The sequence below is a fragment of the Salvelinus alpinus genome, chromosome 16 (genome assembly GCF_045679555.1).
Source record: "Salvelinus alpinus chromosome 16, SLU_Salpinus.1, whole genome shotgun sequence".
Lineage (NCBI taxonomy): Eukaryota > Metazoa > Chordata > Actinopteri > Salmoniformes > Salmonidae > Salvelinus > Salvelinus alpinus.
In genome coordinates this window covers 47,052,877-47,069,083 of record NC_092101.1, presented here as the reverse complement: position 1 = coordinate 47,069,083, position 16,207 = coordinate 47,052,877, and the positions used below count along the sequence as shown (strand labels likewise).

General features: G+C 44.3%; 1 protein-coding gene across 10 annotated transcripts in view; it reads right to left on the bottom strand.

The window, feature by feature from the left end:
* Positions 1-8,525, bottom strand: part of LOC139541722 (disks large homolog 1-like) — a 269,358-nt gene extending 260,833 nt beyond the window's left edge. For 8 of the 10 annotated variants that reach the window (XM_071346676.1, XM_071346677.1, XM_071346678.1 and 5 more), the window contains exons 1-2: positions 7,710-8,525; positions 7,151-7,282 (exon numbers count right to left, since the gene is read on the bottom strand). In XM_071346676.1, coding sequence (XP_071202777.1) covers positions 7,151-7,282; positions 7,710-7,728 — 151 coding nt within the window. In that variant the 5' untranslated portion in view covers positions 7,729-8,525. The remainder of the gene's footprint in view (positions 1-7,150; positions 7,283-7,709) is intronic. The other 2 variants (XM_071346684.1, XM_071346686.1) reach the window with 1 other exon arrangement.
* Between the last annotated feature and the right edge of the window lie 7,682 nt (positions 8,526-16,207).

Below are 16,207 nucleotides of genomic sequence, written 5' to 3'. Positions count from 1 at the left end.
CTAAAAATTGCCAAAGACTCCAGCCCCCATTGTCATAGACCGTTCTCTCTGCTTCTGCACGGCAAGCGGTACCGGAGCGCCAAGTCTAGGTCCAAAAGGCTTCTTAAACCTCTTAAGGATCTCTACAGATCGGTGTCCCACCCTCGGGACAGTTGAGCTAATGTGCGCTAATGCGAATAGCATGAGGTTGTATGTAACAAGAACATTTCCCAGGACATAGACATCTGATGTTGGCAGAAAGCTTAAAATTCTTGTTAATCTAACTGCACTGTCCAATTTACAGTAGTTATTACAGTGAAAGAATACCATGCTATTGTTTGAGGAAAGTGTACAGTTATGAACTTGAAAAGTTATTAATAAACCAATTAGGCACATTTGGGCATTCTTGATACAATTTTGAACAGAAATGCAATGGATGGTTCATTGGATCAGTCTAAAAAGTTGCACATATGTAACGGATGTGAAATGGCTAGCTAGTTAGCGGTGGTGCGCGCTAATAGCGTTTCAATCGGTTACGTCACTTGCTCTGAGACTTGAAGTAGGGTTTCCCCTTGCTCTGCAAGGGCCGTGGCTTTTGTGGAGCGATGGGTAACGACGCTTCGTGGGTGACTGTTGTTGATGTGTGCAGAGGGTCCCTGGTTCGCGCCCGTGTCGGGGCGAGGGGACGGTCTAAAGTTATACTGTTACACATATACTGCTGCCATCTAGTGTCCAAAATCTAAATTGCACCTGGGCTGGAATAATACATTAGGGCCTTTCTCTTGCATTTCAAAGATGGTACAAAAGAAACAGCTGGATTTTTCTTTGTATTATCTTTTACCAGATCTAATGTGTTATATTCTCCTACATAAATTTCACATTTCCACAAACTTCAAAGTGTTTCCTTTCAAATGGCCACCGGACTATTTCATTGACCCCCGCTCCCATTTTATTTATTTTTTACACTGCTGCTACTCGCCGTTTATTATCTATGCATAGTTACTTTCCCCCGACCTACATGTACATATTACCTCAATTACCTCGACTAACCTGTACCCCCACACATTGACTCGGTACCAGTACCCCCTGTATATAGCCTCGTTATTGTTACTTTTATTATTTCTTTACTTTAGTTTATTTAGTAAATATTTTCATAAAACTGCATTGTTGGTTAAGGGCTTGTAAGTAAGCATTTTAGAGTAAGGTCTACACCTATTTATTCGGCACGTGACAAATAAAATGTGATATTTATATCTCTGAGTTAGACATGGTTCTGCAGAGGGCACAGCTGCCCTGCCCTGTCCTTCCTCCAGTCAGTACAATGCCAACATGGAGGGTTGTTTGCAGGGCATGGCAGAGCTTAGACCAGGTAAGGTGGTGAGGCTCTGATACACAACACTTAAAAGGGAGAGCCCAAGATTATTAAGCTCCGTCTCAGGTTACAACCTGCCACAGGAAGGAATTACACTGGAGGGAACCCCCATGGTAAACCACTTACCTTACATCATATGTGAGAGAAAGTACAGCACTACAGCTTAGAACTAGTGTATTCCTCAGTCAGTCTAGCGTTTAAATATGTAGTCCTTCAACAGGGTTAAAGTTAGTCAAGGTCCCTGACCTCTAACCCATGGGCACCAGGTCAAGGCATGTTGACTCTGACCTGCTAAGAGGGGACTGACCTGTGAAGGCAGGTCAGCAAGTCATCATACCATTACCAGATACCTGAGCTTGGAGGCCAGAGAAGAGTGTGTGGGTGGTAGGAGAAAAGCGCACACACACACAGGATAAGGCTGCTTATAGCAGGCCCAGCATAGCAAGTCCCTTTACAACTTAGTGTTTGACATTTCATCCCGACAGTAGAGGATGCCTGGTTATTCTTTAAAAAGTGCCTTCCTCACCATCTTAAATAAGCATGCCCCATTCAAAAAATGTAGAACTAAGAACAGCCCTTGGTTCACTCCAGACCGGACTGCCCTTGACCAGCACAAAACCATCCTGTGGCATACTGCATTAGCATCAAATAGCCCCCGCGATATGCAACTTTTCAGGGAAGTTAGGAACAAATATACAGTCAGTTAAGAAAGCAAAGGCTAGCTTTTTCAAACAGAAATGTTCATCCTGTAGCACAAACTCCAAAAAGTTTTGGGACACTGAAGTCCATGGAGAATAAGAGCACCTCTTCCCAGCTGCCCACTGCACTGAGGCTAGGTAACACGGTCACCACCGATAAATCTACGATAATCGAGAATTTCAATAAGCATTTTTCTACGGCTGGCCATGCTTTCCACCTGGCTACCCCAACCCCGGACAACAGCTCTGCACCCCCCACAGCAACTTCCCAACCCCTCCCACTTCTCCTTCACCCAAATCCAGATAGCAGATGTTTTGAAAGAGCTGCAAAATCTGGACCCCTACAAATCAGCTGGGCTAGAAAATCTGGACCCTCTCTAAAATTATCCGCCGCAATTGTTGCAACCCCTATTACCCTCCTGTTCAACCTCTCTTTCGTATTGTCTGAGATCCCTAAAGATTGGAAAGCTGCTGCGGTCATCCCCCTCTTCAAAGGGGGAGACACTCTAGACCCAAACTGTTACAGACCTATATCTATCCTGCCCTGCCTTTCTAAAGTCTTCAAAAGCCAAGTTAATAAACAGATCACAGACCATTTCAAATCCCACTGTACCTTCTCCACTATGCAATCTGGTTTCCAAGCTGGTCATGGGTGCACCTCAGCCATGCTCAAGGTCCTAAACGATATCAGAACCGCCATCGATAAAAGACAGTACTGTGCAGCCGTCTTCATCGACCTGGCCAAGGATTGACTCTGTCAATCACCGCATTCTTATCGGCAGACTCAACAGCCTTGGTTTCTCAAATGACTGCCTCGCCTGGTTCACCAACTACTTCTCAGATAGAGTTCAGTGTGTCAAATCGGAGGGCCTGTTGTCCGGACTTCTGGCAGTCTCTATGGGGGTGCCACAGGGTTCAATTCTCGGGCCGACTCAGGCCGATTCTCTGTATATATCAATGATGTCGCTCTTGCTGCTGGTGATTCTCTGATCCACCTCTACACAGACGACACCATTCTGTATAATTCTGGCCCTTCTTTAGACACTGTTAACAAACCTCCAGACGAGCTTCAATGCCATACAACTCTCCTTCCGTGGCCTCCAACTGCAAGTAAAACTAAATGCATGCTCTTCAACCGATCGCTGCCCACACCCACCCGCCCGACTAGCATCACTACTCTGGACGGTTCTGATTTTGAAAATGTGGACAACTACAAATACCTAGGTGTCTGGTTAGACTGTAAACTCTCCTTCCAGACTCACATTAAGCATCTCCAATCCAAAAATCAAATCTAGAATTGGCTTCCTATTTCGCAACAAAGCCTCCTTCACATATGCTGCCAAACATACCCTCATAAAACTGACTATCCTAACGATCCTCGACTTCGGCGATGTCATTTACTAAATAGCCTCCAACACTCTACTCAGCAAACTGGATGTAGTCTATCACAGTGCCATCCGTTTTGTCACAAGGCCCAATATACTACCCACCACTGCGACCTGTATGCTGTCGTTGGCTGGCCCTCGTTTCATATTCGTCACCAAACCCACTGGCTCCAGGTCATCCATAAGTCTTTGCTAGGTAAAACCCTGTCTTATCTCAGCTCACTGGTCACCATAGCAACACCCACCCGTAGCGCGCGCTCCAGCAGGTGTATTTCACTGGCCTTCCCCAAAGCCAACTCCTCTTTGGCCGCCTTTCCTTACAGTTCTCTGCTGCCAATGACTGGAACGTATTGCAAAAATCACTGATGCTGGAGTCTTATATCTCTCTCACTAACTTTTAGAACCAGCTGTCAGAGCAGCTTACCGATCACTGCACCTGTACACAGCCCATCTGTAAATAGCCCACCCAACTACCTCATCCCCATATTGTTATTTATCTTCTTGCTCTTTTGCACCCCAGTATCTCTACTTGCACATCATCATCTGCACATCTATCACTCCAGTGTTAATGCTAAATTGTAATTATTTCGCCACTATGACCTATTTATTGCCTTACCTCCCTAATCTTACTACATTTGCACACACTGTATATAGATTTTTTTCTATTGTGTTATTTACTGTACGTTTGTTTATCCCATGTGTAACTCTGTGTTGTTTTTGTCGCACAGCTTTGCTTTATCTTGGCCAGATCGCAGTTGTAAATGAGAACTTGTTCTCAACTAGCCTACCTGGTTAAATAAAGGTTAAAAAAAACATATATTTTTTAAATTGCCAATACCCAAAACGTCAAAATCAAGACGCAGTTTGTATTAGACCAAAGACACACTGAAGATAGCTGGCCTGCCTGTCTGCCTTTCTTCCTGTCTGCTGTATTCACCTTGCAAAATTGAAGACTGCCTGACACTATATATAGGATAGGCTGCTATAGGAAATAATTAGAGCAGGATACCCTGGTGTGGCATAATGGGTCCTGGGTGGAGCTCTATACAGCTCTCTGACATACAGGGGGAGGAGGAAGAGGAGGAGGAGGAGGAGAAAGGGTAGAGGAGTATGAAATGAATTAGACTTTTTAATCAGGTTTCAAAGCATGCCATGAATGTAATTCATCACCTTGGGTGTGTCTATGCAATTCAGATTCAACTGTATCCTCCCTTCTCAAACACAATTCAGCAAACACACACACACACACACAATCTCTATCCAGGCGGTTTGATACAGCTGCCCAAGCCCTAGAAATATAAGCAGCTGTAAAAAGGTTTTGAATGTGTATGGAGTGCAGTAGCCACATTCATATGTGTACAAGTAAAACAGACCTGGGTTTCTATTCAACTAAAACTAGCATCCTCTACTTCTGCACTGTGATCAGGTCCAATAAGAGTTGGATAAAGCTGCTAGTCTACATCTTGAAAAACGACACACACACACACTCTCCCCTGAAGACTGCACTCTGACCAGCAAGTAAATCAGAAGGGATTACCCTCAGTAGCATCAGAGTAATCATGTCAGTAGACGGATTACACGCCTGACTCTTATCATACATATCTTACACAGACCAGATTGCTTCCCATCCTATTCCTCTTTTTCATCAGCAACCAACAGGACCCAAAAGTAGGGAAGGAGGAGTGAACGAGAGAGGGTCAGAGGGAGTGTGTGTATGTGTGTGTAAGCATGTGTGTGTGCATGCGTAGTAGATTACTGTACTGTATGTCTGTGTATTTATCAGCAGTCAGTCATGTGTGTATAATGCCTGAACCTGTGTAACCATGTAAGGGTCAAGAAATCTTCTGTGTGAACTGATCAAAGAATAAAACACTGGGGTTGGGAGACAGGGGGAGAAACAGAGAGACAGAGAGAGACAGAGACAGGGAGAGAGAGACAGGGAGAGAGAGAGAGCGAGAGACAGGGAGAGAGAGAGAGCGAGAGACAGGGAGAGAGAGAGAGCGAGAGACAGGGAGAGAGAGAGAGAGAGAGGGAGAGACAGGGAGAGAGAGAGAGAGAGACAGGGAGAGAGAGAGAGAGAGACAGGGAGAGAGAGAGAGAGAGACAGGGAGAGAGAGAGAGAGAGACAGGGAGAGAGAGAGAGAGAGACAGGGAGAGAGAGAGAGAGAGACAGGGAGAGAGAGAGAGACAGGGAGAGAGAGAGAGACAGGGAGAGAGAGAGACAGGGAGAGAGAGAGACAGGGGGACCAGCTAATGACATTGAAAGAACACGTAGAGGAGGACAATGAGTGGTTAGCCAATCAACAACCATTGCTCTTCAATTACACCAGTGAATGGAAGGGTTTCAACCCATAAGGGTTACTGTAGGGGTGGCAGAGGCCCTAGGGGTGACAGTGGCCCTAGGGGTGGCAGAGGCCCTAGGGGTGGCAGAGGCCCTAGGGGTGGCAGAGGCCCTAGGGGTGGCAGAGGCCCTAGGGGTGACAGTGGCCCTAGGGGTGGCAGAGGCCCTAGGGGTGGCAGATCAAATGTGACCATTCTTCAACTTTTGTTGGGAGGACCAACCCCCCCCCCCAAAAAAAAAAAACAGAGTAAAGCAACAGCCAGTATCTGCCTTCCAGGCAGACCTTAAGATCTAAAGGGCATATTAGAGGAGGTGTTACAAAGTCCAACAATCTACAGTACAACACACACACCCTTTATTGGCTACTGTAACAGACTATAGCACGCAGACGACTCTCAACCTGTGTAGGCCTATATTCAATCAAAACAGTTTTAAAATATACTGGCGCGACTAAACTCAACGATTTACGATGGACTTGAGCAGCGACTAGCGTGGGGGGACTGCAGCTCTGACGTCACATAAAATGAAGTTTTTATCAAAAACGACTGATTTCAGCACCCAGCCCGCAATTACACAGAACAATGATTTGTTTGATTCTTTGGGTGTTTAAATCAGCAGTTTAAATCGTCTGTAAAACAAATAATTATACTGCAATGCAGGGCCTATAAAAGGGGGAACATAGCCAACACACACACACACACACACAGTTTAAAAACAGAGATGTAACTCAAGACAGTCGAGACAGGTTCTTGGTAGGAGGCCAGGCACCCGAAAACCACCACTTCTGGGTCAATACTACAATAAGGAGAGGGGCACGCCAGAACGAACAACACATTGGGAATTCCTGCTCGGTAGCGTTGCCGTGGTGTTGCCGTGGTGTCAAAGCTTATAGGACAAGACTTTACACTACGCCGCCCTCATGCCAAGTAGTCAGTAGGTGACTTTGGGAATAAGGAAGTTATTACAAGTCAGTGAACTAAAAGATAGCCCACAGAAAACAATGACTGAATTGTAGCGATAGGAAACTAAACAAATGTGGTATAGTAGTTACTATGTCATTACAGTTATGAAACCTAGAGAAGGCACAGAATAACTTGAAATTATTCAAATTAAACAGATTTATAATGACCATTCTGTTGGAATCAAGTGACTGTCTTCCTTGCTGGGGGGTAAAACATTTCAACTCCCAGCATGTTGAGATCCGTGTGCTCCGGGTAGGGGAACGGCAGGTTCCGGGTAAAAACAGAAAAACCTGTTTGCATTGCTCAAGCAGGTTAGGCAGGTGACAATACAGGGGGAAAAGTAGAGGAAGTGGACTGATTTGACAGACTTTGTGAACCCATTCGGCCTGGGTTTGAATGAAGGGGTATCATACCTATCAAGGCTTGGAAGAGGTTGCTCTGGAAGATGTTGATGACTCTTTCTAGTGATTGTCTGAGTTGTCGGTCTTCTGTCTGTCCAAGTTTCGTCTTGTATTCCTCCATGAGCAGTAAAGCTCTTTGAGCATCTGTAAACAAAACATATCAACAACCAACAAGCCAATGAGTGAATAAATGGCAACTACCATTGATACATAATCAAATTCAAGCAATAGGATTGATATAGGTTATGTGATATCAACAGACTGGCTAAAGGGTTTCATGTTTAAATCGGTGACTGAGAGACAGTCAGGTGGCAGAATGCATTGGCAACAACTCACGTGTAATATGCAACATATGTGGCTCTGACTGTCGCTATATTTGTTGCGCGATATCAGTTGATGTGGCAACACATGAGGTGGCAAAAAAATATATTATATTCGTCTGCATTGGCCTGCTGTCGTTTGCTTTAGCTTGCTACAGCTATTGACATTCTGTAGCATATCGCTTTCAAAGCAGGCTGCCATTACATGTGATGTGCTATCTATCACAAAACAGACGAATCGGGATTCTCACCTTTCTTTCGTATAGGCATGACAGCTCCCAAGTGCAGCAGGAAAAGTAAACGCAGGCACTGTTTCGTGCAGGCTAATGTTTGGTGTAGTAGCCTGCCTACACTCCCTTGCTTCAGATATCCTTTGCTACAGTTGCCAGAGGGGCAGAGCCAGGAGTTTGCACCGTTTTAGCATGAACAGAAACTAGTCTCTTCTCTCCTCAAAAAACGCAATGTGCGCTATAGCTCCCGCCTGTTCAATAGACTACAAAAGGCACCGTTTTTTCTTACTGGACTACAAACACGCAATGAATCCGATTTTTTTTGGTAGATTATAGCCTATTCAGATGACCCGCCGTGAATGCCAATGTGACCAGCTTGTATCCCTGGCAGGGCTAACTGACAGGGTTCATTTAGGTTACTGCCAACCGCCAATAGAGAGACAGCGCAGGGCAAGATTCCGACACCAGTTAACCACTAACAGCTATGTGAAACACTATTGTCGTATGTCACGTTCGTATCTCCAATCAATTCTCATACACTAAACATAAACAAACCGGTTCTCAGCAAGCCCAGCTCTGTACGGTGCAATTCATTGAGCAGCCTGAAAATCTGAGAACATGTGCAGTGCAGTTCAAAGTAGCAGAAGAAACTGCGAGTAACGAATCCCAAAGTTCAGTCTGTGCATTTAGGGAGTAAATCCTCTTTTTGTTTCTGAGTGCTGAATTATTCGTTTCCCGCTCTCATGCTTTTATCTCTCTCGGTCCGGCAATATTTCCACAAGTCAAAGTTCCCTTGCTCGGCGCTCTCCCCTCCTCTTTTTTTCCACCAATATATCAGGAATCCCAAACTTTCCTCCAAAATGGCGTCCAAAGTGTGGAATCGGATCACATGATCAACCTCTCGCCACCCAATGGTGTCGGTAGGCTACAGAGTTACAGAGGAGGTGAGATCCAAGAGTTTATTACAACAAAAAACTTCCAACTGCTTTCAAAGGTCACTTTACATTGAGTGGTCTAAAATCTATGTATTAACAAACATGGTGTTGGCTCGGGTTTTACAGTGTTTTTTGAAGAGTGTCATTGTAGCCAAAATATTGTTGCATAGACTAACCAAAGTTACATTGAAGCACACACAGGTTTTTCAGGAGGGCGAAACACATTTGGTTTAAATGAACTGTGTTACTATGTTAATTTTTTCATTTGTTAATGTTCAAATACAAATATTTGCATAGAGAGAATTGTAAAAACAGGGTGTTTGTGTTGTTGGTTTTTGTCTCACTGCTTTGCTTTATCTTGTCCAGGTCGCAGTTGTAAATGAGAACTTGTTCTCAACTGGCCTATCTGGTCAAATAAAGGTGAAATTAAATAAGATGAAGATTAAACTATGGAGGACAGGCAATGAATTGGAAGATTACACCCCTGACATGTCAGATTGATAGTAATAATCCCAATACCTGGTTAAAGTGTGAGGACTTCACCAGTTCAGTGCCATGGGACTTATTGAATATTGTACACGACACTACACACACTGTGTGTGCTACACACACATAATCAATATAGAGCTGCGATGCTCATCCTGCCTTAGCCGCCAAGACCACAGTCAGATGGGTTAGTCCTATTGGCACCTGGTTAGTACACCTGGATTTGGTGTGCAGGGTTGCCAGTCTGATCCCTGACAAATCCAACTCTCCCCAAGCATCAACTATCTTTTCCATACATAGCACAGATCCTGTCAACCTGTATTCATTAATTTACTTATTTTTTATGTGTGTGAGTGTTTGAAACTTTCGTTTGCTGTAAATGAAAGTTTATTATTATTTTTATTATTATTTCATTGTTATTTTAAGACAATAGTTGCCATATGATTCATAAATATTTATAATAAAAATAGTGGAAATTCTTTAAAATGAGATGGTGCATCTCAAGAGATTTCCTCCTGGAAAATGTCTAATAAATACATGAATGAATGAATTCATCCATTTACAGTCACTGCTTACTGTTCATACCAAGGACTCCATTTTATCAGAGAACCTGCTGTCGTTCACCACCATTAGAAACAGGTCCATATTCCCTACAGATTTATGGTCTAGATCTGAGAGTCTCTCTCCCTCTCTCCCTCCCCCCCTCCCTCCTGTCCGATTCTCGCATTGTCATGCTAAACTGACCCATTGTGCAGCAGTTAGCAGCGCTCTATTTGGTGTTGTCTCAGATTTATATTCCTGGTCTCTGTCATCTATATACTCACATAAACTCTGGCCTGGCTGGTTCTCTGTATGGTATGGTATGATATAAATAACCCTGGCCTGTCTGTTCCTGATGCTGCACTCGCTCACATTTACACAGACCAGCTAGCAGCAGCACTGTGGCCCAGATTAGACAGCAGTGAGGAATGGAAAGGAGGGAAGGAGAGGAGGGGGGAGGAGAAGAGAGGAGTGGAGGAGGGAAGGAGGGAGAAGAGGAGAGAGGAGGAGGGAGGGAAGAGGATGAGAGGGGAGAGAAGAGGAGGGGAGGGAAGAGGAGAAGAGGGGAGGAAATGGGAGTGGAGGAGAGGAGAGGGAGAAAAGAGGAGGGGAGAGGAGGGGAGGGGGAGCAAAGAGGGGAGAAGGGGAGGGGGAGAGGGAGAGAAGAGGAGGGGAGAGGTAAGGATGAGGAGAGAGGAGGAAAAAAGAGGAAAGGAGGAGAGGAGACAAGGGAGGGAAGAGGCAAGGAGAGAGGAGAGTAGGAGAGGAGACAAGGGAGGGAAGAAGAAGGAGGGAGGGAAGAGGAGAGAGGATGAGAGGGGAGAGGAGAGAAGAGGAGGGGAGGGAAGAGGAAAGGCGGGGAGGAGAGAAGAGGAGAAGAGGGGAGGAAAGAGGAGAGGAAAGGGCAGTGGAGGAGAGGGAGGAAAGAGGAGGGGAGGGAGGGGGAGACTGAGGGAAGAGGAGGAGGGGATGGGAGGGGGAGCGAAGAGGGGAGAAGGGGAGGGGGAGAGGGAGAGAAGATGAGGGGAGAGGTAAGGATGAGGAGAGAGGAGGAAAAAGAGGAAAGGAGGAGAGGAGACAAGGGAGGGAAGAGGCAAGGAGAATAGGAGGGACGAGGAAAGGAGAGAGGAGAGGAGGCGAGGAGAGTAGCAGAGGAGACAAGGGAGGGAAGAAGAAGGCGAGAGGAGAGGAGACAAGGGAGGGAAGAGGCAAGGAGAGAGGAGAGGAGACAAAGGAGGGGAGAGGAAAGGAGAGGATGTTATTTTCAGGTAGTCATGTTTTATGAATGGTTCCTTGCTCTCTGTATGTTTACTAGAGGTTCTGCAGAGAAGAATAACTCTTAGACATATTTTGGTAGCAGGGTTGGAAAGGTTCACCAAAGGACTTGAGATTCAGCATGAAAATAATGAATAATGGTTCATTCATTTCTAAATTTCTTTTCAAATTTCAGTTGAATTCCATTTATTTAATTGAAGTAATTGAGCTGATCTGAATCTTTCACTCTGTAACAAGGTTTTACGTTTTCTTTGGGATGTGGAAAACACCATCTCATATCTGTTTTTAAAGATGAGACCGTTATTACACAGCAATAAGCTCATTCATATATTGCTTGAATTTAATAGAATTTATATCATTATACATATTTCACTGGAGGTACATGTTTAGGTTTCACTACTGGCACTGGACTCCAGTGTTAAACGTTGAGTAACCCTATGGGTATACTGTGTACAGGAGCTTTTTGTTTCTATAAAAGAGGACAGTATGGTAACTTCATTCCTCCCTTGGAGGAAAGACAAACACACAGACACACACACAAGCACGCGCCACACACACACACTCAATCATACACACAAGCACGCGCCACACACACACACACACACTCAATCATACACACAAGCACGCGCCACACACACACACACACACACTCAATCATACACACAAGCACATACATAAACAGTGTTACTGTACACATTGTCAATGAAATGACTGTTACTCAGTCAAATGTCATGGATATTGGTGTTGCTGACCTTGTGGGATTGTAATTGATTGTTACCAAGAGCGCATGATTGATTGATTGATTGGGTGGCTTTGTGGCCAATTGTCCCCCCCCCCCCCCCCCCCCGCTCTATTTATCTGTCCCTCCCCCCATCTATCAATCTATCCACCTCTCTATCACTGATTGGACCATATGAACAGTAATTGTAAGTGAGTGGCTTGTTATGTCTATTTCAGGCATCCTTTCTAACAATAACCAATGGCACTGGCCACAGCTTAGGCCCTAGGCTCCATAGCTCTATAGTGTGAGGGACTTCCTTGTAATCTGATCTAGTCAAGCTTGCCCTGTCCGCTACTCCTGATGAAAAATATTGAATGGAGGGAGACTTATTACTTACTGTAATGACATCATCCACCGACTGTCCAGATGGCCTCCTCTCTCAAATCCCACCTTACATCATGTTGGAACATCATTATTACCACAGAGGTAGGGGGCTATTCCCATTGACCAAACGATTGTTCCAGTCCTCTAGGGAGAGTTAGATAAAGGACATGCAGAAAAATAATATTTTTCTCTCCCTCCTTCCCCTCAGACAATCCCTTAAGTCTATGCCTGCTCATTTACTTGTCTTCTGATCCCTTTGAAAGAGACAGACAGACAGACAGACAGACAGACAGACAGACAGACAGACAGACAGACAGAGACAGACAGACAGAGACAGACAGACAGACAGACAGACAGACAGACAGACAGACAGACAGACAGACAGACAGACAGACAGACAGACAGACAGACAGACAGACAGGACTAGAGTGAGAGAAAGAGAGAAAGACCAATAGAAAGAGAGAGAGACAGACAGACAGACAGAAAGTCTGATTTGAATGCAGGATCCGTACACATACAGACCCATTTCAAACATAACCCTGTGATTCTGCAGATACCACTCCACTGCAGTCTGCAGCATTCTCCGGCTTACTGTGATGTCTGCAGGGAGGGGGTTCCTCCTCTCACCCTCCCTCTGACTCTGCTCTCTCACTCTGATGATGCAGAGAAGATTCTGCCATTAGAGCTGACTGAAGTTCTTTGGGCTGACTCAAACTTTCACATGAATAATTAACTGATGTCAATAGGGAAAATATCAAGTATATTAATATGGAAGTTAGGATATGGCCTGTGTGTGTGTGTGCGTACACACAAAAGAACAGCGTCCATGATCCACCATTGTTGGTTGTTCCCTCTCTCTGTCTCACTACAGCAGGCCTTTGTCATTCTCAGCCTGGTCCGTCTTGTGAGAGGAGTGATGCCAGGCGCCGGATACAACCACCATTTAACAGTCTGGGTGGGGCACGTACAGACAATACCACTGTCCTGAGAACAGAGGTTCTCTGTCACTGGTCATCTGGCAGACAGCACTGGTCATTCACTCAGCTGATTTGGGGGCAGTCAGGACATTGGGGAACTGGGAGTAATATTATTTTATAAGGGGAGAGATATTATTGTCTGGACTAGCTGATATTATAGTGCAGTTTGTTAGTTTTGTTGAATAAGCATGGTAGTCACCACATATCAGTAATGAATAAGCATGGCAGTCACCACATATCAGTAGTGAATAAGCATGGCAGTCACCACATATCAGTAGGGAATAAGCATGGTAGTCACCACATATCAGTAGTGAATAAGCATGGCAGTCACCACATATCAGTAATGAATAAGCACGGCAGTCACCACATATCAGTAGTGAATAAGCATGGTAGTCACCACATATCAGTAGTGAATAAGCATGGTAGTCACCACATATCAGTAATGAATAAGCATGGTAGTCACCACATATCAGTAGTGAATAAGCATGGCAGTCACCACATATCAGTAGTGAATAAGCATGGCAGTCACCACATATCAGTAGTGAATAAGCATGGCAGTCACCACATATCAGTAGTGAATAAGCATGGCAGTCACCACATATCAGTAGGGAATAAGCATGGTAGTCACCACATATCAGTAGTGAATAGGCACGGCAGTCACCACATATCAGTAGTGAATAAGCATGGCAGTCACCACATATCAGTAGTGAATAAGCATGGTAGTCACCACATATCAGTAGTGAATAAGCATGGCAGTCACCACATATCAGTAGTGAATAAGCATGGTAGTCACCACATATCAGTAGGGAATAAGCATGGTCGTCACCACATATCAGTAGTGAATAAGCATGGCAGTCACCACATATCAGTAGTGAATAAGCATGGCAGTCACCACATATCAGTAGTGAATAAGCATGGTAGTCACCACATATCAGTAGGGAATAAGCATGGCAGTCACCACATATCAGTAGTAAATAAGCATGGCAGTCGCCACATATCAGTAGTGAATAAGCATGGTCGTCACCACATATCAGTACTGAATAAGCATGGTAGTCACCACATATCAGTAGTGAATAAGCATGGCAGTCACCACATATCAGTAGTGAATAAGCATGGCAGTCACCACATATCAGTAGTGAATAAGCATGGTAGTCACCACATATCAGTAGGGAATAAGCATGGTCGTCACCACATATCAGTAGTGAATAAGCATGGCAGTCACCACATATCAGTAGTGAATAATTATGGTAGTCACCACATATCAGTAGTGAATAAGCATGGCAGTCACCACATATCAGTAGTGAATAAGCATGGTAGTCACCACATATCAGTAGGGAATAAGCATGGCAGTCACCACATATCAGTAGTGAATAAGCATGGCAGTCACCACATATCAGTAGTGAATAAGCATGGTAGTCACCACATATCAGTAGTGAATAAGCATGGCAGTCACCACATATCAGTACTGAATAAGCATGGTAGTCACCACATATCAGTAGTGAATAAGCATGGCAGTCACCACATATCAGTAGTGAATAAGCATGGTAGTCACCACATATCAGTAGTGAATAAGCATGGTAGTCACCACATATCAGTAGTGAATAAGCATGGCAGTCACCACATATCAGTAGTGAATAAGCATGGCAGTCACCACATATCAGTAGTGAATAAGCATTGCAGTCACCACATATCAGTAGTGAATAAGCATGGCAGTCACCACATATCAGTAGTGAATAAGCATGGCAGTCACCACATATCAGTACTGAATAAGCATGGTAGTCACCACATATCAGTAGTGAATAAGCATGGCAGTCACCACATATCAGTAGTGAATAAGCATGGTAGTCACCACATATCAGTAGTGAATAAGCATGGTAGTCACCACATATCAGTAGTGAATAAGCATGGCAGTCACCACATATCAGTAGTGAATAAGCATGGCAGTCACCACATATCAGTAGTGAATAAGCATGGCAGTCACCACATATCAGTAGTGAATAAGCATGGCAGTCACCACATATCAGTAGTGAATAAGCATGGCAGTCACCACATATCAGTAGTGAATAAGCATGGTAGTCACCACATATCAGTAGTGAATAAGCATGGTAGTCACCACATATCAGTAGTGAATAAGCATGGTAGTCACCACATATCAGTAGTGAATAAGCATGGCAGTCACCACATATCAGTAGTGAATAAGCATGGCAGTCACCACATATCAGTAGTGAATAAGCATGGCAGTCACCACATATCAGTAGTGAATAAGCATGGCAGTCACCACATATCAGTAGTGAATAAGCATGGCAGTCACCACATATCAGTAGTGAATAAGCATGGCAGTCACCACATATCAGTAGTGAATAAGCATGGTAGTCACCACATATCAGTAGTGTTTGGTGGCTTTCTCTACTTGTCGTCAAAACATATACTGGTGAAAGTAGATATTTGACAGGTAGTCACCATGTTGTTTACCTGTTTGTGTAAACGCAGCCTATATGTGTCAGTTAAACATGTCTCGAGCTTAACCCTTCCCATAGAGAATTATTTACCGAGTCCCAGTTCATGTCTTATTATTGAGAATATTCATTCAGTGATTTATTTCCTTTGGCAAGTTAACTTCTATTTCATCGCCCTACAGTAGTTTGAGAGTGTTTTACCTGTGTTTTAGCGATCATCTCCTCCGAGCAGGTTTTACAACCCGTCTTCACACCACCCACTCACCTCAGCGAGCCCACTCTTGCCTTGAGGAGGAAGTGATGCGGTTTCGGGTTCTCTCTGCTGGTTTGTCCTCAGCAGTACAAAACAGGGATTGAAGAAAAATAATTAAAGTCATTCAAGTACTTCTACCTTTTCCCTCTTCCCTGACACCTTTATTTCACCAATTTACCTTCTATTCACAATGTCAACTTCACAACTTAACTCCAACAAAATTTCACCGAAATTTCACCTGTCTTAGCCGGATAGACGTCCAAAACTTCAAAACAATTCCCATAAGTCTGTGTCTGTCTAGACCATCGAGACCAACAGTGAGTCATTCTGTCTCAATGAAAGAAGCTCTACAGTCTTTAGTTCTGCACACCTACTGTACAACAGGCCTACACATACAGACCAATGTCCTTCACACACTATTTCAACTGAAACTGGTTTAGGACAGTGTTAGCCTTATAGGCCTTGTGACTGAGGGGTCATGTAAAGTGTTGA